Genomic DNA, 24,989 nt, shown 5'->3' with positions numbered 1-24,989 from the left:
TCATGGTCTATTTAACTTGTATTCATTTATAAATCATATATTTACAATAAACAATATGTGATTAATCCTTATATTATATATAACCTTCCTTTTTTTGTATTACAAATCTCTCACTCGCGTTCGCTTGTCCTATGTTAGTATCCTTCAAATTCCTTCGATGAATATTGCAATATCTTTAGAGTGCGACAACGTACCGTGTATATCAACTTAAGACCAACGCTTCAATCCTATATGTATAATTTTCACGGTTCGCCTAGGACTTAGAATATCATAATTCATTTAAATCGCTTCTTAATGCATGATGCTTTTAGTTAATCGTTTGATACTTGAACGTTGTCACATAGGTCGACGAATCTAAACGGCGTATTTGAGAACACACGGAGGAACAATCCACTTGGACAATACTTTACGACGCTATAGCGCAGATTTGTTAACATCTCCTCGTAGGAAACAGGAAAATTTGATTCTCAGTAATCGTAAAATTTGTAACTAGCGTTAGCGTCAGGTACAATGCCCGCATCAACCTGATCGGTAGCGATTGAATGATTCTGAACATCGCCCTGCTTTTCGTTATCTTGAAATGTTTCCAGGAAACTTAGCGATTCCATTTTGATCATGACTTTTTAACAAATCCGCTTTTAGGCGGTGGGCTAACAGGTTTTTCAGATATAGGTGTAGTAGGATTCATTCCAATGACACGTGCCATAGGCGGTATCCCGTCACATTTAGAGGACGACGACAAGGTTGGCGATGGGGACAGCCGTTCTACGCACAATGTTTGCTGTGGAAGTTGTGCGTCTGTCTGAATGCCATCGGAGCCATATATTTCCTTTAAAATCATCAGCATAGTATCCTCAGACTCCCTAGACAAAAAAAAACGTTTTGAGTTAATTAAGAGTTTTCTACAAAGTACCTACAATACTCATTGGAAGAGTGTAACTGCGTTTGCATCTATGGGAAATTTAAAGGTGCAAAAACATATAGAATACACATAATAGCGTTGCACAAAAAGTACAGTAGTCGTTATAATATTTAGAGAGTCAAGCAAATCTCTGCCTAAGTTCTACTCCTTTAGACGTGTTCATAAAGATATAAATTAATATATGAAAATATTAGTACATACTATTTTAAACTCTTTATTATAAATAATAAAGGGAAATGATAAAAAAATATTTATCTTGTAAAACTCAAGAACTTTGTCAAGTAATCTAAGTAATAATTAATTTGCTATTTATATACACGAAGCGTTACGTGAAGCCTTCAATGAAGACTTTTCAATAATTTTTAATACGATTTGAAAAATTTTACTAACCAGTAACAGACGTGACTTGTCAATGCAAAAATGTACTCGTTAATGTACTCGAACGGAGCTTCCTGAAGGACGTAATCTATTCTTCGCCCACCATTTAGGTTGCCCACTTTAAACTCAACATCGATATCGTCGTTAGTTTGTTGATCCGAAACTGTTTGTTGTAACTGTTCTTCCATAACTTTGTCTATTTCACGCTCGAGTGTGTTATTATCTGATCTGTGAAACACTGCCAACTGATAGACAGAATTCCATGTACTTCTTACGGAATCCAGTAGCCTCTGCTTGAGATCCGCGCCGACCCGCGCCATTGTCTCCTTTAATTCTACAAGATACACAAATTATGGCAACATTTTTTACGTATTTTTTATTTCCCTAATTTTATCTCCGGTCGAATACCTATCACTATTTTCAATTTATAAATTGTTTATCACATTAAAACTTCCGTGACATATTTTGCAATAAATAGAGGTAAAAATGCTTCAAAAGAAATTCTTACAAAATATTATAAAGAATTCTGTTTCGTTTTATATTAGTAAATTTGTACTAATCTCTATACTAACTTTAAATTACAATTTGAAAATGCATAACTATAAATCAACTTTATATTGATTTACGAAAACATTAAATTTTTAATGGAAACAAATGTAGAGATACTTAAAAGAATGTTGAAATGAATTTTATTGCATATAAGGACACGACAAGTAAATAAAACCGTACCACAAATAATATGTTACTAAAATGCTCTAAAATATCTCTTTTGAAATGTAAAGTAAAAATTGTTTAATTGATCTGAAATAGATTTTGTATATCACAGTAGGTCTCAAATGAACGCTTACCTAAATGCATTCTCTTACGTCCCTTATGGTGGGGAATCAACATTGGTCGATATTTAGGAGCATCTGGATTAATGAGTGCTTCGACTCTATAAGCTACTGGGTCGAACGGGTGAAATATGTTGAAAAAGGCGGGACACGTTGGTAATGCAAAATCTTCCCCGAGCATATCAATGCCACGAACTGTCACGAACATACCAATTGGACTACCGAGAGCGAAAAAGGCACGTGGGTGAAAATGTAACTGTGTATAGTGTATATAAGGCTGACCCGTTCCGGCAGAACCTACTACGTAGCTTATCTTTTTACTGAGACGTCGTTTCGCTACACGATCGGATAATTGAGAGGGATCGATATTTTCTTGATTCTGAAACAAACAAAATTAAACTGTCGTTATAAACTAAAAGTAAATTAATAGTTCGAGTGATAATAAAAGTTTATGATTAATTTTTTAATAATTATTGTTCGACCGTATTCGCGCTGAGACGCGTTTGTTTGAATGATTTTGACACTGAGTTCACAGTTTAAATATCACTACTTATTTCCAAAAACTTTTGAACGATATATAAAGACATATTCTGTACTATTCTAATTTTTAAACGATCCGTAAGATCTTCAGAACTATCAGTTTATATTAAAGTGTAATGTAATATAATAAATCAAGTTGCAAGAATTTAGAAAAATTCATTCTGACTGGATGCGTCGAGTAATAGGTATACAAGCAACCTATGAAAATTGGTTTTCATCGGCAACTTTAACAAGAAAGATTTTTCTGAAATTAATAATTTCTCGAAATATAAAAATGACAATAAATAAAAAGGTTTCTTCACGCATTCTTTAATCAAAGACTTGTTCGATCGTTTTTCTAAATTCTCTTTTCTACGTTTCCCCTTTTAAAATCAAGTAAACATGATTTACTTACTTGCTCTTCGTTAGTTTCACTGTCATCACACGATGTATTATCCGACAGCGGTTTCTGATGGCACAGAAGATCAAATAAAATTAAACTACCTAAAGAATGGCCACCCAGATATATTCCACCATCGAAATCCGGATTACGTTTCTTGAAAAGAGCGGCTAGTCTGTTTATTTCATTTCCAACCGTCTCTGTGATGGTTTGACAATATACTGGACTAGTATAGAAAAGTATGTCGAGCAATGTGTCATTGGTGAAATGTCGTAATTTCGGTATACTCTCCAAAGTGATCGCTTGTAATTTTTTATCGATTCCAGTATCCTCGGAATGAAGCGTCGTGTGCCACGAGATTGGTAAAACTTCTATCCTATTCACGATTCTCTGTTCACTGGCGGTTCGATAATGTGACTGGACTAACTGCAGCGAAATACTTCGAAATTCGTCGACTGTAAATCCATAACACGACTTATTAGTAGCACCATTAAATTGTTATTACATTGAACTTATTACCAATGCAAATAGTTATTACAATGTATTTCTATTATTTATTATTCGAGAAGCTTTAGTACCAGACTTGTTTACCATGCAAAAGTATAAAATTGTTTTTCATACATTTAAGAATTGAACACAATATTACTTTTTATTTATCATGTCGTTCAGAATTTCCTCTCTGAGAAAGTAGAATTTTTAGAGATACTATAAGTTTACATTTAAAGGAATACTGAAGATTTATAAAAATAATTTTGATCGTACCAACTTCTTCCACGGTTCGGAATTTCAAGTCACAAACGCTTCCAATGCCATGAACGATGAACAGAAGATGATCCACTTTCTCAGGCTCGCCATCTTCGATGTGGAACTCGTCAAGGCCTCTTTTTATCACCTTAGGCCTACTACCAGCACCCTGTAAATATGCACTGTCCTCTGAGCCCTGTACAAATTGCGATTCAACATTTCCAACAGAACCATTCGTGCGTAATAAAAAAGAAAATAATCGGAATAAAAATGAATGCGTGACATGCCTGCAAAGACAGCAGTTTATACTGCGCTGAACGATAGCTAGAAAATCAACGATTATTTTATAAATTGTTTACTACGCTAATGAAATTACAGCGAACTCTTCCAGCAACAAAGATTTGGTTCAAAATATATTTAAATCATCAAGTATGCAATTTATTAAGTACTCTTCTTCCAATTATGCGTTATACTTAATTTATAGAGCCTGAAAAATAAAGTCTTTTTTTTTTATTTGACCACAGACTATATTTTCCATAAAATGTAACGTCATTTAAGATGTATCTTTTCTTTTAATTTATTTCAAATTTGAATTTTATTTTAAGATGTAGCATAATAATACTTCGAAAATATTTGGCAAAATACTTAAATGTCAAATTTAGCATAAACTGAAAAAGTGTGGCATTCAAAAAATAAGCATCTACCTAAAGTGTTTAGTATAAAATATCGTGATCACACACAATAAAAAGATTAAACACAATAGTTAAAACAAAAAAGAACATAAATGTTAAAGCACATTGAAAATTCTATTATTAAGGAACAAATTTTTAAAGATGCATACTACTTAAGACACATTAGAATTCATGCGCACATATTTGTACATTTAGTTAACTAAAAGATCAAATAATACTTTTAATCTTCGTACCCAAAATACAAATATATGAGACAACAGTATCAAATAAACATCTTTAGCATATACATTTATATATACAAAATAATTATCTAATACAAGGTGCCTCACAATTCACGATACAAACGGACAAAGGAAAATCAATAATAACAAAATTGCGTTAGAGACATCGTTTTTGGGAAAATCGACTTTGAACAACTTGTGACGTATATATGAATTTTCCTAATCTCCAATTAGAAAGATCGATGGGGGATTATTATTATATGTATGAACAAAAAAAAAAAAAAAATATAGAATAAAATTTATTAATTCCGAATGCTTTTTAAAAAGCAATACTCTTTTATGGTAATCCTTTCTGATATCAGATAAATATCAATTTCTTTGCGTGCTTTTAAATTTTAATCTACTTTTCAAAATTAACTTTTCTACACCCAACGACAGACTGTAATGCGTTAATATATTCGATCTCAGTTTAATTTTTCCATATACTATACATTCCATAACACATTAATAGAACATCGATACAGCAGAATACTAATAAAAAAAGAAAATGGTACGTTTAAATAAAAAAACAGCACAACAACAAAAAGATACAGTAATATGTATAATTTACCGCGCTATTGCCCCACGAAGCTGCCAATTCTGGTGATGCAGCTGTCAAATAATGGGCCTGTACTGTGGCACTGTGAAAGATGATGTATTCTCCGCTGTTCAAGTCGATCCTTCGGTTCCAACTGTTCGACAGACATGCTTGTTTATATTCTTCCTCGAGTTTGGCAGCAATACTTTCGTCGTAAGGAACGTATCTTGACTCGGTTGGTCCTTTGAAGAACCAAGAACATCGTCTTACTTCCGTCGATTCTCCACTCCAATAAACGGGGGATCTCTGACGACGTAAAATGTCCACGTCGTAACGACCTCCGTCAGTAGCAACTGTCGTTTCAGGGGTGATTTCGCTAGAGTTGTGAACGTCTTCTAAACGCAAGCTGTCTTGCATGGAGAACGGAAGCCATAGCACTTTGTGTTCCACCTTCTTGCGATAAAACCAATGGTGATACACCCCTCTGTACTGCATGCGTTTATCCATAGAGCCAGCAGTCTAAAATTAATCGCAAAATATAGAATACATAAAATATGGAATAAATAAAATTTTATAGTATTCTCTTAATAGAACAATCATGGATTAAAAGAATATGTTATTCTTTTGACTTAGATAATGGTTATGGATAGACTTGCGGATCTATATCTTAATATGAACAGCTAAAACTTAAATAGGGATTCGTTTTATCTATTAGAAATTACAAACAGTACTCTATTGTGGATATTTTGTATGTTTTTGTATATTGTAGATATTCATTAAATGCATAGACAGATAGCGATGAAAATAATCTCACGGAATTATTATAAAATACAAATTATATCATATAAATACGATTGCGTGTCTCACCAAGTTCTGAATATTAGAAACACCGTCAGCGTTATCGCGTCCACCCAATGGGTTAACTGACATCTGAACTGGATTCAGTGTAGCCGAACCTGTGGGTTCAGGAACGGTTGCCGTCACAGGAGACGTAGTAGGAAATTCAATGCCAATTCCACTCGTTATATCGTACGTTTTCGTTGGTCCAGCGAAATTATTGAAATAGTGATGAGCGTGGTTCGTTGTTATATTTTGCACTGGTGGCGCGTACAAGTGGCTTGCAGGTGCGTATTGCGGTAATTCTTGAAATTGTGCGGGATTGTAAAACAACGGCTGTTGCGGTTGTTGAGCAGACGCGTTACATGTTGCAATCACAGTCTGAGAAATTTGATTACCGTCCCACGGCGACTGAGCTACGGGTATCGAAGGTCTAACGAAACTGGAATCGATCGAGCTACCGAGCGACACTTGTTGTAAATCGTTTCCCGAATAAAGTACGTCTACAGGGGCATTCGTGCTATGTTCTTTGTACTGGAAAGTAGAAAACGAGCTGGCATCCTCTTTCGGCGTAGCGAAGAACGAGCTCGCAGATTGTGCGAAATTGTTAGAGGGATCGGGGAATGTGCTGGCGACTGAAGCAACCGCTGCAGAAGAACTCAACCTCTGGTCTGGCAGCTTTCCCACAAAGACGTCACCACTCGATGCGAAAGACTGGGGTTGATAATATTGTTGTGGGGGTTGCACGTTCGATGGAACACCATGACTCTGCGGTGCATCGAACTTTTCGAGGTCTGTGTGCACTTCCTGGGACGGTACCGTTGGCTGTATCGCCTCTGAAGCCTCTTGTCTTACAAACGCATTGCTCAACGCGTCAGATTTCGGTAACTCGTACTTGTCTTCAGCACTAGTTAAATTTACATCGTCGAAACTCTCAGCGATTTCACACTGTTTTGCACTTTCCTCGACTTTCGTTGGCGTCTCGGTGGGTAGGTCCGGCGAATCTTCCTTTCGTTCGGCAAGCAAGTGTTCCAACTTCTCCGAAACTTGAACCGCAGACACTGGCGCAAAGGTTACAGAAGGTTTCGCCTCCGCGCTGGATCTCACAGTACTGTCTTTCAAAATTGGCAAAGGCGAGTCTGTTTGACTCTTCGCTACCACCGGTTCTTTTTCTAAGTTGACCGTCTTCGGAGGGAAATCTCGTTGACCAGCGTATGCATCAAACGCGTAGTAAGAAACGTTGGCCGGAGTATTCTGTGGAGTAATCGGTTCCGGAACTTGCAGAGGAATTGTCCGGGCAGACGACAGAGGAACGTTTGGTCTGTCGACGACAGGAACAGTTTCAGAACCCGAATTTTGATTCTGAGGCGTTACACTTCGCGAAGTGCCGGTAGAGCTGTAAGGAACTGTTGCTGCCACTGGACTAGACCTAAAAGACTCTTGCAAAGAGTTGGCCTGTGACAGATACTCCGGCGTGGAACGTTGTAACGACGGTGAATTGGTGGAAATCGACGTTTCAACGGGTTGATAACTTGGAACTGGCGCGATAGATTCGTTTGGATTGAATATATTAGGTGTTGCGATATTCGATATGGCTAACGGTTGAGTTACCGGGGCGGAATATTGTTTGGACGCGTTTGATGTTAAATCGGGCGGCGGTGCGTATTTAAGACGTCTTTGACTGCCAAGCCGATATGAAATGGGCCCTGAAACGAAAGAAAAAGGATTATTATATTATGCATTATTTATTTAAGCCAATTACCTGGATATCACTAATATTCGCAACTTTCTAAGAAATCTAACAAATTTACCATTTGTTGAGGAAGGAAGCGTAGGTGGCACCGTCGGTTGTGGCGGGGCTGACAAACTTCCGCTAATTCCAGAATTAACCTCGACGGATCCTGCAAAGTTCGTGCGTCGAGGATCGTGAAAATTGGCGACTACAGGAGGTGACGTATCCCTCAACGAGTTACGATCATGCGAAGGCACATAAGGATTTGTATTCTGTACACCGGTTACTTTCTCCACTCCTTGATTCGCCTGAGATGTCGAATTGTCGCCGGTAATCGATGACAATGATAAATTCGGCAAGGAGGAAAGAATGGAGGTGAGGTATCCTTGTTTCGTTGGCTGACTCGGTGGATTCTTGTTTTCTTCAGGATGCAGGGGTATTGGCGTGAATTCACTTTCCGCATCGGCTGCAGTTGTCGATGTCGTTGAATTCTGTAAACTCGCCGGCTCCTGACCTACGAAGCTGTTCAGTTCAGCACCTGAAAACAACGGAAAATTCGACGATGTTTTAGAATGTATAAAACAGTTTTATGATATAGAGATCATTTTCTTCGGAAGTGTTTCTTTCCTGAAATAAATCGAGATTAATTATGGTGAATAATAAGATTGATAATGATACGAATAGGATTATATTTCCCTATAATTCTTATTTAAAATACGTTTGGATTTCGTGCAAAACAAATTATTCACATACATGTTAGAAAGCAATGAATCTAATATTATCTCATTAGACAGAATTATACGTGTAAATCACGAAAACCATCGCCGAATGATAGTTTTGTAAATTTAATAAAATCTAACGTATGAATAAATTAACAAATGAATTACTTATTTATGTAAAACAATAATGTCTCGAGTATAATTATTCCACAAAAATTATACAAGCTATATCAACCTTCTAATCACAACAAATACCCTTAATACAAACCTATTACCTCGCTTTTTCAAGGAACGCATAATTTTTAACTTTTCGTCGCTCTAAATTCCTCGCGCTAATACCGAACAGAATAACAAACATCTCAGGCAACCCTGCTCTATCTTTAATCTTTAATAAAATCTCAAGTTTAAATCTGTCTTCTTACGAAGCAAAACCTGCGTGCTTAATCTCGATGCTTAAAATCTGACGCAATGCTATATAAATTACCCAAGTTCCTGAAAATCCTCTATTTACATGACGTAGAAACGACATAGCTCAGCAATCATCATAACCTGTTACAATTCTAAAGCCATCCACAATCTCATTCTTTGCTATATTAACCGTGAATCCCTCAATAAGCTGATACCTCGACTGGATTATTCACAAACTGTCAATATTGGACAGGATACAATGAACGTAAATCCCGATGACAAAGATAATTGCCTGTATCTTTTCTTACGCGTACGATTGTGCTGACATCCTGTCGGATCTCGTATTACCGATTTCTATAGCCGATCTCACATCCTGTACACGCGTTCACATCAAACACCTGTGATTGTGCAATATGCCGCGTTTACACCTAGATTTACTTTGCGACCACGTTATCGTCCACCTAATTGACAAGACACCTTACCCTTTTGTAAACGTCTACGCCCGCAACTTTATAAGTAACTGCCTCATTTTTACGACGAGTTTTCTGACCACAGTGTTCCCGAAACATCGAACGATATCATGTCAGCGTTAACGTGTTTCTGGTTCTTGTTTGTTTGTTATTTGGTGTGTATCAAATGCGCGATAGTTTTCGACGATACGTCAATCGTGGACCCTATTGGAAGTATCGATGGAGATTCGAGAAAAAACTGGACGCTTTTCAGGCAATCGTTAGATTCGAAAGCTTCACAGGCACCTCATTGGATTCGTTCAATACAGCGTTCAGTGGATAAGGAAGTTTTTAAACAATTAGAAAATACCGGTGACGATGGAATTTTAGTTTCCTCTACGGACGCGTGTTCTAGGTGAGATGATCACGAGGATCTATTAAGAATTGATCTTTGGAATTTTCTTGCACGGAATCATCGAGCATCAAAGGATCATTAATTGAGACGTGATGAATGAATTCTTTGATACTCATATGGCTTTTGATGAGTATTTTTAAATCCAGACATCAATTTTCTTGCATTTATATATTTTCTGAATTTCCTTGAACAGTGAAGCCTTTAACATCTTTCATATCTTCAAGAGGAGACTTAAGTATTAAACATAATTATGAACGGGATATAAAATAAAGAGCAAATGTAGAAAATTTTCACAAAAATCGTTCATATAACTGTTTTAGTGATGACCCAACCAACTTGTACTGAAATATTAGATCTTATCTTGATGACAAACAGCCGCTAATTCGTAACTTGTCCAAGAACCTAATAACTACTGAATAAATATCTGAATAATACTGAATAATAATGAATAAACATCTAATGCAGTGAAACACAAAAATTTACATATATTTAATGAATTTCATGTATTCGACTTATTTGAAGTAACTAAAAACGCACATTGTTGCGAAATGGTGTAGGCTCGCATATCAGTGACTATAAATTTGCTCGGTATATCAACATATTTCTAAAGGCAATTTCAACAAATTTGAAGCACATTTCTTATAAAAACCGTAGAACTTAGATCTTAAATCGTACGTTACGTGCACTCGATGATTACGGTGCACTTGTAAGATATTAATATGTACAATATTAAATGTTAAATAACATTGCTTATTATATATTTAAGATAGTAAATAATAAAATAAAATTTCAATTTATCATAAAGGTACTGCATTGATAGATACAACAAGGACGGAGTCAATAAACAATATGTCAATGTCTTTTGGACTGACGACATAGACATGTTAGGTAAGATACATTAACATGGAAAAGTAATTATAATTTCAAAACAACTGTATAAAAACTGTAAAACGGTCATGCTTTATGGATTTAATTTTTAACCTAACCCCAATCTATTAACATTTATATTATCGTAGTTTTTATGTAATTAGTAATTAATTGTGCAGCAAACTAATCTGCTTAGTTGTCTACTTTCGACGCAGTTTCAACTAAGCTTCAATAAAATTGATTAAATAGCAACAAACCTATGAGAAAGTAACTTGCATGCTGAAATATTTTAGATCAATCTCGACCAAAAGATCATTCGCAATTACTATTAAAAACAGAATCGACGGTTACACGAAATTTGAATAACATCATCAAAAATTGTCAGGTACGATTCAACAAAATTTCTACAATAGTAGCGCTGCCGTTTAAATAGCACTCATCGTCTTCTTTATGCTTTTAGATTTACCTTGACCTAAATTGTAACACCACTGAAACAGGAACTGCCTCGAATTACGCAGACAGAGAGTTCCAACCAAACGTGGAAAATAGCGAGAGAAATAAAAGCGATCGGAGCAGGGTTATTGATCCTATTGGCGTAATTATTATTTCTATTACTTTAAATTTATTCACGAAATGTACATGTTACGCGAGAAACATGAAATTCAAACCAGGCGTATTTTGAACAACGAAAATTAGAACTAATCCTTCGTACACAATATCCGAATCACATGAATATTTTATAGATCTCGGGTTACATCTTAAAATTAATTAAATAAACAACAGAATAACTACATCTATATATCTAATTCTCCGTAATAACAAGAAATGGAATATTCTATAGCACGGACATTAATTAATGGTATTATGCAAATACTGTTGCCTTGGCAAAATGTTACCGTTATACGAATTTTTATTTCATTTTAAATTATCAAATAATTTAATGAACATCTTTTTGTATATATTTATTATTGTCTGAGCAGAATATACAGTTACATATATTTAAATATATTTAATAATATAACAAATGTTTCTTAAATATTTTCTGACAGATAAAAATAGCAGAAAAATATAATTTGAACGGACAGACGCAAACGAATTTCCTAGTGAACAGTACAATTCATCGAATCATCGTAGACATCGATGGAAATGTTTCGAACGCATTGCTTCAAATACCCATGGGTGAGTTTGTCTTAAACGCTTGATTAAATTTTAGAGACGCAGCAGGCCAAGATCAATTCGATAAATCAAATTAGCAGCAAATTAACCAATTCATCAAACGTAAATCTGTTTACGTCGACGCAATAGCAGCTCGGGCCACGTGTTTTAATACTACACGTCCAATTTAGTTATGCATTGTAAACTAAAAATAATCTTCGATCCTTAGTACGTAGATTAGCAGGTGAATTAATAGCACTCGGCAATTTTCATGTCCATGTTCAATGTGCCGTGTTATTTATGCTGTACGCATATTTATTACACGCGAAACGTAAGATATCATTTACGTTTTATGTAAATGAGAAAAACTGTACGAATTAATAAAAAATACTTATCAAAGTCGTATCGACAAAAGTGTAACTGATGAACAACGTACTTGTACTAAAAATGATATCGGTCATCTTAGCGTAGGTACAGTTTTCTTTGACATATACACAACAAATTGTCATTTTACATCATCTACATTTCTGTTTACAGCAACATAACGATTTATATCGCTATAGATCTATGTTCAAAAAGTATCCATCACTGTGTTAACGTATTAACGAAGACCACAAACATGGACTATTTTTCCTTTAAATTACTAATCTTAGATTGTGATATCTCCGTTCTTTCCTTCACTAGCTTCATATCAAATTTTCAACTCTGTTACAAACACGATAAACCTAACCAATATGGCACAAATTTCCACGCACCTCTATGCATCATTAACTCGCAAACACTGTCCAACTTCTAACGCTGACAAACCTTTCGTAAGTAAAACGACCGATTCGCCTACTCACCTAGAATTGCCTTGAAACGAACGGTCTGAAATCAAAGGAAATGCCACTGTTTTCCTTCCAATATCTTTAGTGTTTCTTCCACAATAAAACTAACGATATTCGTAGGAATTTCCATAGATTAAGAATTAACCCGCAACACTGACGAGCCAACTACGTTCACCTTTAAACGCTGCTCCGCTGCAAAAATAACACGAATTTCCTGCAAATAAGACGATCGATCTATCCACGTAGTCACTTAGAGGTCCCCCGAGAGATGATCTTGGATCAAACGAAGCTTCTCCCTTGGTTTTTCTTCCACAATAAACCTATTTCCGATATTCGTACAAATTTCCATTTACGTTTGAAATTGACTCACGAACACTGCCAAGCCATTTACGCTAACCCTAAATCACTTTCCCACACAGAGAAAAAATAACAGGAATCTTCTGCGTGTAAAACGATCGATCCTATGTAGTCACCTATGTACGTAATCGCCTAGAAAGCACCTTAACGAGCGATTTTCAATCGAACGAAACACCAATGTTTTTTCCCTTGGCTTTTTCTCGTTCGCGAACACTTTCAACCAGCCTACCGTTCATCGTATCGACCGCATCGTCGTCTCGGAGAATTCCGGCCGCATTCGTTACGTTACAGCGAACGATTCTCCTCGTTTCGCACGCATAATCGTGATACTATCGCCACACCAATCCAGCGATTATTATTTCGCGCGTGTTCATCGTGGATTTCTCGTCAAGCTGTTAGATCGATCGAAACCATCCCGAAATATTACTCGCATACTCGAGGAACGTCTTTCTCGGGAATACAGCCAAAGATGGGAAATACGCGCGAAACAGACCGCTACGTGCACGTACTTTGTATATTCTAATTAACAGACGCAACAGTGTCGAGGGACGTAACGGCGATATCTTGGACGCATAAGGGAGGCCCGAACGGAGTGAGAATTGACACACGAAATGCGCCACCTGGCGAGTGGCGGATGAAACTTGTAGGGGTGGAAGATTCGAAATATCGCTTCGTTGTGCAGGGTCTCGTGGACGAAGAGAACGACGTAGACAAACTGTTTTCGCCGAATCTACGGTCGAACGGTGAGTGAGCATTTTTAGTTTGAATTATCTAAATACGGCGTGTCCCTTTCATCTTCGTTGGTATAACCGAGAAGGGACGATTCTACGTGAAAAAATAGATTGAAGATATAGAATAGACTTTGTTTCCTTTAAGGCTCTATTGTCAAGAAAATCGACCGAGGAAATTTGCTATGTGTGAATTTAGGTACAATATTTTTTCTGTTTAAGGCGTCGTTTTAAAGAAAATAATATTTGAATGTATTTAGTTAAGAAATATGATCGGTACGTTTATTAAATTTAAACAGTTTATAGTCTTTTTATACATAGCAAGCATTAGACAGCAAATGCAGCAGAATAAAGTACAGTTGAGGGAAAACAAAAGAGAACTTCATACCTTTGATTGATGTGCGACTTAATAAAGAAAATAATAAGAAAGAAAATTGTTACATACGAGTGAAAGGAACTTGGATTTCGAAGGTTATATAATATCATGGAAACAGTAGTGTACATTAAATTGCAGAACGATAAGAATTTCAGAATTAAAAGCAACACCACACGTATGATTTTCAATCAATTGTTAAACGATATTTGTGACGAAATGCGATCTAAAAAGATATTTGCTAAACATTTATATATTTAGAATTAAATCGTTAACGAACTTCCCTCTTTTTTCAATGTCACAATTAAAAAGGAGTAAAATAATTGAAGTATGAAAGAAGCGTATGATGGAATACACATAACACTAATACGATGCTGTATAAACAGCTGGGTGAAAAATCTATTTCCACGATACTCCAAAATGCTTACTATATTCAAATCTCTCTACCCGCAGATAAGCATACAACGATAACGTTCCCATAAATGGAAAATTTTTATTAAGAAAGTATCGTTACGAATATACCCAAACAACCAGAAACGTTTGGTGCATAAAAACATATCTTTTAAACAGATATTAAATTTAAATGGCCATTAAAAAATGATTGGCGCGACCTTAAAATAAATAAAAATAGTAATATTTAAATTTAGAAAGCTGAATACAAATTACGCATTACTTTTTACGAACAGCATGCATAAAATTATCTCAATATATGGAAAACATCGATACACATACAATAAAATGCTCATGTATTTAACACGTGTCTCCAAATCTCCAGCCGGCTATATAAAGATGATCGCATATTCAACATCGATATATATAGCATCGTATAAACACGAACGAAAAAAGCGATACTAAATAGATATAATCATTGGTATAATTACTATCACTGTCAAGGATGTTGTACTAAAATCATTATTGTTATGTAACATACAGCTAGAACACCTGTTATAAGTGCACTTGTTACGTTCGAATACCATCGAGGTATTCCCTGACGATGATTCAACTAGGTTATTGTCTTATCGTTGTGATACAACAATCCGGTTGTAGTGAACCATTTGCACTTTGGAAACATTTGAATATCTTTCTTAATTACCGCGGTAATTAAATACCAAATTCATATGAAAAATGTACGATTACTTTATTTACATATTACATATAGCTGTGCGTTAGGATATAATTTATATTTCATAATTTATAAAGTGTGACACATTTCGAAACAATTGCTCGGATGATTACTCGGAAGAGTGGTTGCGAAAGAATTTCAAATCAGAAACTCTAATTAAAAAAATAAATTAAAATGTTCCACTTTAATACTGAAAGAATTAAGATATTCGCTGATCGAGTTCTTATCACTTCCAAATTTGATTTTTTTAACTCTTTTTAAATGCAACGCCTTTGACATTTACCTGAATCAATTACGTGACAATACCTCTGAATGGAAAAGAGAATATTCCTAAATACAAAGCTCGTGCCTAATAATCGCGTGAAATGGTTAAGTTTACGAGACCCGTATTTACGACACAGAAAAAGTCGCATCAGAATAACCGGCATTCCGAGTGTAAAGGATTAAAATTCCCAATTACCAAGATATCGAGAGCTTACCTAGGCAACCCTATGAAACGACGATCAATCGACAATAATGGAAGCGTGGCGATCGTTTGGAATTTAACAGATTCCAAAGACCAGATACATCCGACAGATCGGTCCTGATGGTCTAACTAACGTAAACTTATATCGCGAACTGTCGGCAAACGCCGTCGCGTTCGTATTTGCCACCACGTCGTAACGCTTTGAAGAGACTTGCTAGCGACGCGCCACACATCTGACAACTGCCAACCGAAACGTTGTTTTCTGGCTCAGAGATACACGAAAAGTTGTGCAATACGCGACGGGCTGCCCTTTGATCAGCCAGCTCGCGCGTTTAGCTGACGCACGCGAGATGCAGGAAGAGAAGATCAAGATTCGCCAATTCCTTCTCCTACTTTTTGTTTCTGCTTTATGAATCATCGTAATCGAACAGATATAACGAAAAAATGAAGTACACGTGTGGGAACGCACAAAACACGATTCCTATGAAACAGGCTACATTCGTAATTAACCCATCTGCAAATGTGCTATTCTATTATTACCAAATCGGTTGTACCATGACTATGTGCTTTGTTTCTGATTTCGTACGCGTTACGTGCTCGCTTGATATATCAAAGCTATCAACACGTTCGTATCGTCGTCTTATTCAGTCTCATCTCACCGACGATACCGACAATGAATGTGTTGGCGGTTTTAAATCTTATTTCACCTGGCTTTTTTTATCTCTGGTTGAGCCTCCTTTCAAAAGGAAGAAATGTTGTATTGAATAAATTATTTCATATGTAAATGTGATTATTAGACTTCAAATGATTATGCATGTACGAGAAACTGAAAGGTGCAAATACAGAATAGAAAGAATGTATTACATAACATGAAAGAATATACAAAATATAAGTACACAGTACGGTATCCGTTATAATACTTAAAAGATGGAACAAGTCTCTATTGAGAGTCTATTTTTTAAGTTGATTCCACAAAAAATATGAATTTTAGTAAATGTTCGAAATAACTAGTGAGATAGGAGCTATAAATTGAAATAATGCTAAGTTTCAATTCATAGCTTCTACAGAAACAAATCGTAAGTCGTAAGTTTAAATTGTTGCGGGAACATGATTTGCTAAAAACAATTATCGTTCACGCCGTGATTCAGACATGACATGTATAACTGCAAGAATTAAAGTAATACTTATTTTTAATGATGAATTATACTGGAAGCTTGTATTAGCTTCTAGTCACTTGTATTAGTAACTATTTTTCAAGTTTTTAAGTACATACTGCCTATTATCTTGATAAAATTGTCCGAAGAATTTGCATAAGTTTCGAGAGGAATTCTTAGCTTGTACATCGATCAATTTTTTAGTTTGAGATATGTAATTATATAAAAGTTAAAAGGAAATAAGTTTAAAGATACTTGACTTTGAATGTTACGAATTTCAAATGAAATATAGTTCAAGTTGGTAATATTGAAAAATTGTGTACGATATTACACAATTGAAAAATGTTTTTCTAACGAATTCGATTCTACTATCTCTCGAACAATTCTAATCAATAAATATTACGATAATGTATACACGTGTTTATTTAAGTTTCTCAATGGTAGAAGATATCGACGACAATAATTTGAAGAAAATATTGATATCAGCTGAAGAATTTACATACGTTAGTTCATTGCTATTCAACTAGGAGATAATGTTATAGATATTGTAATTAATGTATCAAAGATGCAACGTTTTCGAACAAATGTGATAAATACACACATGCTCGTCATATCGTTTGTTTTCGTTTAGATTGCGAAAATTACACAGAACTCAAATACAGGCATTTAATATCTCATTGAAAACAATGAAATCATAATAATCATACACAAATTTTAATCTGTACATTTACCTTGAGCAAGTTAACGTAATCTAAATAAAAAGGAGAAGTATATCATCTTTTAAAATTCGACAGAAAACAATTCAAAATTACTTCCAATGAGTATTTAAACTCTTTTTAAATTCATACATTATTACGAAAGAGAATTACTTAAAATGTAAACAGATACTTCTGTTTCGATCTTCTAAATAGACGAAATTCGTATCTGTTTGTTAATTCAGATTTCTATATAAATTCCTACTGAGAAACATATTCGAATTCTTTCATACCACCCTATAATAAAATCTAAGTTACTTTCTTACAGAAAACATCAACGATGAAGCGAATAAATATGATCGTTCAAACATTAAAAAGGAAGTAGATATATCACAAGATGAAAAGGAGACATTTAATGATAAAATAATGGTAACGTATACTAAATATGCCACTATCATTCTGTGAATATATTTGAAACTAGAAATTGTACTGAAACATCACCAACTTGTAATACATTTTTCCAGCCGATTATTTCTGATATAACTGTGGTTGAACAACAAAATTTGAATGCCACAAGTAGTTACCAATTAGTGGGGAACAGAAAGATAACACGAGAAAGATCACTAAAATATGTTATTCAAGATCGAGATGAAAATAAAGAAATAAGAAAAGAAATTTCAACAGATTTTTCGATGATTACTCCTAGTACTGAAAGCATGCTGCTTAATTTGTATGAGTATGTTACTATCGTAGATATTAATAAAAATTTAACTGTTACTTCGAATTCTTCAAATGAGAAATTTGTTGAAAGAATGATTCCTACAGAGGTAAAGAAAATAAAGTTCTCATTAATAATAAGTAAATGAATAATATTATTCCCAATTGTGATATAACAAGTACGTAGTTTAGAATCGATTCAATGAGGTGTCAAATTTACATTCACTAGTCGTAAATGAACAATATTCAAAATAAAACAAAACAATTAGCGACACATAATTATTTCCCTCGTATTGTCAACAGAAAGAAATTTATTTTATTTTATTTCACTTACAATTCTTACTTTTACATGGTAAAACATAACACGTCATTAATTCAGGAATGGGATAAGTCTCATAAAAAATCTTCTATTGGAGTAATCGATAACCTCGACGTTGATATCAGAACACCAGTACAAAAAAATGTTGGTACATCTATGAGGATGATAGAAACTTTAGATAATCGTGAACTATCCGAGGAATTGGCAAACTATGCTAATGAAAATATTATCGAGGAGAAAACGATGCTTATAGAGGTAAACAGAAATAGCAATCTGCTTGTTACACCAGGAACGATACACAGAATAGTATTTGATGTGATGAACAGTTGTATTTTGCCTGTCAGATATGTATTCAGAGTAAAGAGCACTCCTTTCAGATTGTACAACATTCAACCAGCCTAGTAAGTTATATTATGTTTATACTCGAATTTCACCCATGATAGCCTTTAACGATTAATTATATTTTAAGTTATCTATCTCCCCTTTATTTTATTTTTTAACCATTGTTGTATGATAAGTCAAGACTAATCTATTTCTTTTACTTAACTTTTATAAGTTAATGACATGCAATGAATAAGGTTGTCTTCTGCTAATATCCCAGTAATGAACGTTTTATTTTATATGCATGTGTAGTTATCAATTACACGTCATCCATACGTATGATCCTTTCTTCATACGTCAATCTCATTGATCTGTTCCTGCTTGACCATGAAAAATGAATTTCATTTCGAATCATGACATTAATTAATATCATCGTATGATCAATTATATAATTAGATTACATGAGATAATAAGAAAAGTCAAATAAAAATTGTTAAATTATTATATAAGAATATCATATAATATTAACTACATAGAAACAACTTCGAAAGATTGTATACATTTTCTTATGCATTTCAAATAGACTTTTAGATGTTAGTGAAAAAATGCAATAACTTAAGTGAATATCATTACTGTATAAATGAACAAAACTTATGCTTGGTCGTTGAATAACTTTAATACCATCCCAGTTATTAGCACTATGTCGATTTTCGTTACGCGATATGACAACCTATTCATTATTTACTAATTATTTATATTTTAGCACATGGATATATCCCGGACAGGTGAGCAACGTAGCGGTAGATTTGATTGTACCTGATAATGCTGCACCGGATACAGCTAATATTGTCACGTTGTTTATCTTGGGTACAGAAATAAAGGAAAAATCTGTATATCTATACGTAAAAGGATCACTTTCAAAGGTAATCATTGGAAAAAGTTAATCACAAAAATGATTAATTATGACAATATATATCTTCCAAACGAAACACTACCAAATAAATCCTTAAAAATTAAAATTTTCATTTGGTAATTTATTAAAGCATACAAAATCTTGAATATTTCAAATTTTGTGATGGACACGCTTATTAAATCATTAATAAAAGTCGTGCAAATATATTTGCAAGTGTATATTGTATAAAAATACAGACTATCTAGCAACTTAAAATATTCTTTGTGGTTTAATAAGATTTCATGAAATAATGCTAAATAATTTTAATTTTAACTATTAACATTATAAAATGTATTTCTATATACATGTCGGAGAAGCGTCAGAAATAGGGCTGTGGGCGTTTGATAGATCTTCACTGGAATTGGCCATCGCTGTGTTATAACGACAACCTGGTAATATGAGTGTGGATACTACCGATTCGACAAGCAACCGCGGTGGTTGGGCACTTGCGATACTAATGACGTTGGTCTTAGGTTCAATAACGAATCCACGGTCAACGGGATGATGGATATACTTGCTCACACTATCTGACTCAAACGTGTAATACTCACAGATCGTAAGGCGCTACTCTCTTCGTCGATGAGGTCGCAAGAAAGAATGAATTTTCGTCCCGAGGATGCCACCGAGGAAAACTATAATGGGGTGTGTCTAAGGACACAAGATCATCGGATTCGTCGAGTATAGCCCTCGTCCCGAAAGTAAGGGAAATTGACGTCGCTGTCAATTGGTCAATTTGGGATAAAGGCTGCCTATCCGTTTGGAAAATCTTAATTACCAAAAAACCCAGGTTTTAACGGTTCCTCAGACTAACTGCACTTGTGCCGTATAAGTGCCTCAACATCTGGTACTCATTGTCCGAAGGAACCGTTGGAATGTTTTACTGTCAGGTGCCTCTATGGGTATTTCTTTTAATGAGGGTCATACTATCGCTCCATACCTTTTGTTACGTCGCGTAACACTCTACCTGGCCCAGGCCACACACCGCGGGCAAGATGGCAACCAGATGTCTTCGGGTACTCACTGCGTACCCTCAATAGTCTTAAGTACCTTCCATAAATCTTATAGATTTCCTAATAGAGGTCCTTCAAACCAAACAAACGTCCGTTTCCGAAGAATTTCTAAAGACTATTGTCTACTACAGCTTGACAAGGAAAAGTACGGCTTGACAAGGGAAGTTTTTCTCACGTATGATGCAACTTTCCTCCCACTAACCACTTTCTCTCGAGGGCGGTTAAGACCCTTCGTTTAACCAATTAACGACGAAGCCTATTTCCCTCACTCTCTTAACTAAAATCGTTACCAACAATTCCGATGGCCCCGTGCGCTAGACACACCCATCCTTAGCTTTCCTCCGCCACAGCATCGTCTCTGAATATCACTGATTTTACATCCTTCGAACGAATTGCTGATTGAGTTGTCGAGAAGTTACCCGAATCGAATAGTACGTTGATACTTCTCCTCCCATGGATCGTGGATTCGTTATCGAACCTGAATTCGTTGTCACCATCATCTCGAACATCCTATTGCTATTACTCATAGCCTCTTGTAGTGTCCACATTCGTACTGATAAATATTAGCTACATTCGCGACGGTAAAGTAAGTAAAGGTTCATAGAACGCCCCAAAATGCCAACCTGACTCCGACATATATATAACTACATCTATAAAATGTTTTTGATGAAGAGTTTACGAATGAAAATATTAATACCTCTGCTATTATCGATAACATACATTTTTATAAAATAACATTTTCGATTAATACGATAATCTGATAATAACATTTCATTATAAATTCTATTACGTTACGTCACAATATCTAGCTAACCGATGATGTAAAGCCAACTACCGAATATTCTTTCAATAATAACTGCGCTGGAAAATTGGTAAAAGACCGATGCTATAAATCCCGTTGGAGCGTCGACATTACAATTCAAGATTACGACTCAGGTATTAATTGAATTTCACACAATGCTTTATCTGAGAACGAACGATATTTTTTCCTTCTTTTCCATTACAAACGAAATTAGCAATAAATTATACTTGCTGGTCTGATCGCATTAGGTTAATTTTAAACATTATTTTTAAATACGTCGCATTTATTAAAGTTTCTAAATAGTTTTTTTCTATTCAGTGTTATTAATAATTTTCTGTGTTAATATTCTAAAAGTTTTGGTTTACAAAAAACTCACGTGGTTAATTTATGGAAGTACAAATTTACTGGTATTCAGAACAAAAATTATCTTATTTATACTGAATTTTCTGAACTTTACAAGGAAAAAATGTTAAATACTTTATACAGGTCTGAAACGTGTGATATCGTCACTGAACAATGTTTACCCACGTACGGAATTTATTAGTGGCACGAGAAGCCCTGTAACATTCTATTATTCTGCTACGTGTTGTGATAAGACAGTTAAAATTACAGCAATAGATTTATTAGATAATTACAGCACTATAACTATAGATGTCACAGGTAATTATTGCATCATTGCTGTTACATTTACTGATATAACTTCTTATTTCATAAATAAATATGAACTTTGAACAAAATATGCAACACTCTATGGCACCCATATCAGAAACATATTTCTGAATTTGTATTACTTTCTAAGAAACATGATAATATAGCTATGGAGAAATGAAGAATTTGTATCTTTCATAATAAAACAAATACGATCAATCTTTTCAGCATGGAACAACTTATCAGAAGCTGAGATTGCAGCTATTACAGTAGGAGCATTGATAGCTTTGTTATTCATTATTGCGATCACTGTCTTAATTATATATTGCATTCGAAAAAGGAAAAGTCACGACTTGCCTTATACACAACGATATGGATCAAGACCACCTACGCAGTCAGAAAGGACTACTTTCTAATTCTTTATCAGTACTAAAATGTATAACGCAGTATGATGTAGCTTATATTCATCCTTGCTATTATATAGGTTAATATTACAAACTAACATTAGATTTAAAATACATTTCTGTTAATTATATCTACAATAATGTACATAAGTTGTTGTTAATAAATGTTGATATTACCTTATTTCTATATACAGACACAATGATTTTATTTAATATTTGAAGAACAATCAAATTCAATTTAAATTTATATCATTATAATTTCAATGGTAAAAGTATAAATTGCAACTTAATGTAATTGTAAATTAAACAAATTTCAACAAAAGGAACAGTGGAAAACTTAATGTACAAAATCTATTACAAACTTTACGTTATAATAGAATTGTATTGTATTGCACGATTAATGGAAAAGAAAGGTAAGCTGGTTTACTTTACAATTACATACAAATACATACAAGGTCAAAACTGATATAAATTTCAAAATCATTAGAATTCAATAAACAGTTATACTTATTGTGCAACATACGTACAAGCATTGAGTACAATAAATAAAGTATCTAGGTTGGAAAACAATTTCTAATCTAGTAAGAAATAAACTGACATTCAGCTTGTAACAAACATTATGCATGCACAGATGTTTGCCGAGATGCGAATGATACCTGCAACTGTGTGAAAATAAATGAAACAAAAGAATAAGAAAACGTACATAATGATGATTAGTTTTGTGATAAATGTCATTCATACATTTTATTACATGTCAAGATTAGGAAAATATGAATCTGTGAGAGCCCCACCCAGGTGTTTCATTAACAGACTCACCATCGCGGAGTACCGCAGGTGTAGCAGGCGTAACTGGCATCAAAAATGCATTTTCGGTGTAATTTTCAAACGGAAAGCCTTCACCAGCAGCTGATAATAATGGATTTTTCACTTTACGTGATTTACTACTCATGTTTGCAGTGACGTTGGCACCACGTAACTCGAAACACTGCCATCAAAAGATTACTAAACTACGAATTGCAAAACACTGTTAGTCCACCATAGACTATAAACATTTAACCTATATCGCCACGTTTATGTATAGTCTAAATACATATGTGTATACATGTGTATAGTAGAGGCAGCATATGAGCTAAAGATCTGTGTTCTAAAGGCTCAAACGTGACTCAGAGAGATGTCCTCCATGTTACTACTGCTCTCTACTGAAACGTACATGCGCAATGCGCATGCGTTATTTCCCACAATAGCTATCTTCAGAGTGATTTTCACGAAAACCAGAATTGTGCATTATTTAAATAATATTTTGAATAAATTTTCTGAATAGAAGTTACAAATAGAAAGAACGAGATTATTCGAGAATTGTTTTAATCAGAAACGTATTGCGTACATTTATTGATTGTTTAATCTTTATCACAACTTCCTTATTCAATAAAAAGATATTACACCTAAAAATATTTTAATGTATCATCGTGAAATAATTTGCATTACAACAGAATATATTGTAAACCTATGTGTGAAATTGAAATCATATGTCATGCATAGTTAAGTACATAAATATTTATTCTCGCTTATATACAGTTACAAATGTGGAATTCTAGATACATACGTGAATATTTGAAATCGAAAGATCGTAACATTCTAATAATTTCATTTTAAATTTATTAAACTTAATTATTAACTTATTTCTACAGTATTATATAAATAAAACTCAACAAAAGTTATAATGCAAATATATTATGAAATGCTGCATGTGTATATATGTATATTGTATATCAAATATCATAAGAATTCATTGCAAACAACAAAAAGATATTAAATTTTCTAAAAATAGGTATTTAATAATAAAAATGATAAGAATATACCATGAGTATGTTTTTAAAACAATTATCGTACAGTTAAATACAATTTCAAATATTCGTCTACAATTCGTCGATTTCATTTATAAGACATAAAAGATGTGATTTTTCACTGAAACAATGATTTATTTTTTGTTTTACTATTTGGTCAGTAAGTTTGAGATAAACTTTAAATACATACGTGTACTATTTATTAGATCAAATTTCGTTATACTGTTTCTTTTTCTTTTCTTTCTTTTCACTTTTCATCTTTCAAGTAGATGAGACTTTACAAGACTCTATATAAAACGGTTTCCGTTAAATAAGGCAGATCCAATAATGATTGATACTTTTAATAAATTAAAAATTTAGTTTATTCGTCAATATTAATAT

General features: G+C 34.2%; 2 protein-coding genes across 3 annotated transcripts; one reads left to right on the top strand and one right to left on the bottom strand.

Moving 5' to 3' along the window:
- LOC100746154 (SEC23-interacting protein) lies at positions 1 to 23,978 on the bottom strand. 2 transcript variants are annotated; one of them, XM_012390211.3, is made up of 9 exons: positions 23,581 to 23,978; positions 7,935 to 8,393; positions 6,152 to 7,829; positions 5,320 to 5,803; positions 3,815 to 3,965; positions 3,068 to 3,507; positions 2,149 to 2,512; positions 1,313 to 1,634; positions 1 to 863 (listed from the first exon to the last, which is right to left on the bottom strand). In XM_012390211.3, the coding sequence occupies exons 1-9, from the start codon at positions 23,711 to 23,713 to the stop codon at positions 614 to 616; spliced, it is 4,281 nt and encodes a 1,426-aa protein (XP_012245634.1). In that variant the 5' UTR covers positions 23,714 to 23,978; the 3' UTR covers positions 1 to 613. The 2 variants fall into 2 exon arrangements, with proteins under 2 accessions (XP_012245634.1, XP_033178845.1); XM_033322954.1 differs by having other exon boundaries at positions 3,815 to 3,992; positions 5,320 to 5,805; positions 6,154 to 7,829.
- On the top strand, positions 9,534 to 22,953 carry LOC105681292. Its single transcript, XM_012390213.3, has 13 exons — positions 9,534 to 9,846; positions 10,652 to 10,734; positions 11,007 to 11,098; positions 11,174 to 11,308; positions 11,763 to 11,892; positions 13,583 to 13,795; positions 17,920 to 18,020; positions 18,116 to 18,418; positions 18,688 to 19,028; positions 19,712 to 19,871; positions 21,720 to 21,846; positions 22,199 to 22,372; positions 22,589 to 22,953. The coding sequence occupies exons 1-13, from the start codon at positions 9,563 to 9,565 to the stop codon at positions 22,774 to 22,776; spliced, it is 2,331 nt and encodes a 776-aa protein (XP_012245636.1). The 5' UTR covers positions 9,534 to 9,562; the 3' UTR covers positions 22,777 to 22,953.
- Positions 23,979 to 24,989: the final 1,011 nt, after the last annotated feature.

Source organism: Bombus impatiens, unplaced genomic scaffold (genome assembly GCF_000188095.3).
Source record: "Bombus impatiens unplaced genomic scaffold, BIMP_2.2 scf_0739, whole genome shotgun sequence".
NCBI classification, from domain to species: Eukaryota; Metazoa; Arthropoda; class Insecta; order Hymenoptera; family Apidae; genus Bombus; species Bombus impatiens.
Note: the sequence above shows the minus strand (reverse complement) of the source record. Positions and strands in the feature narration are given on the sequence as shown.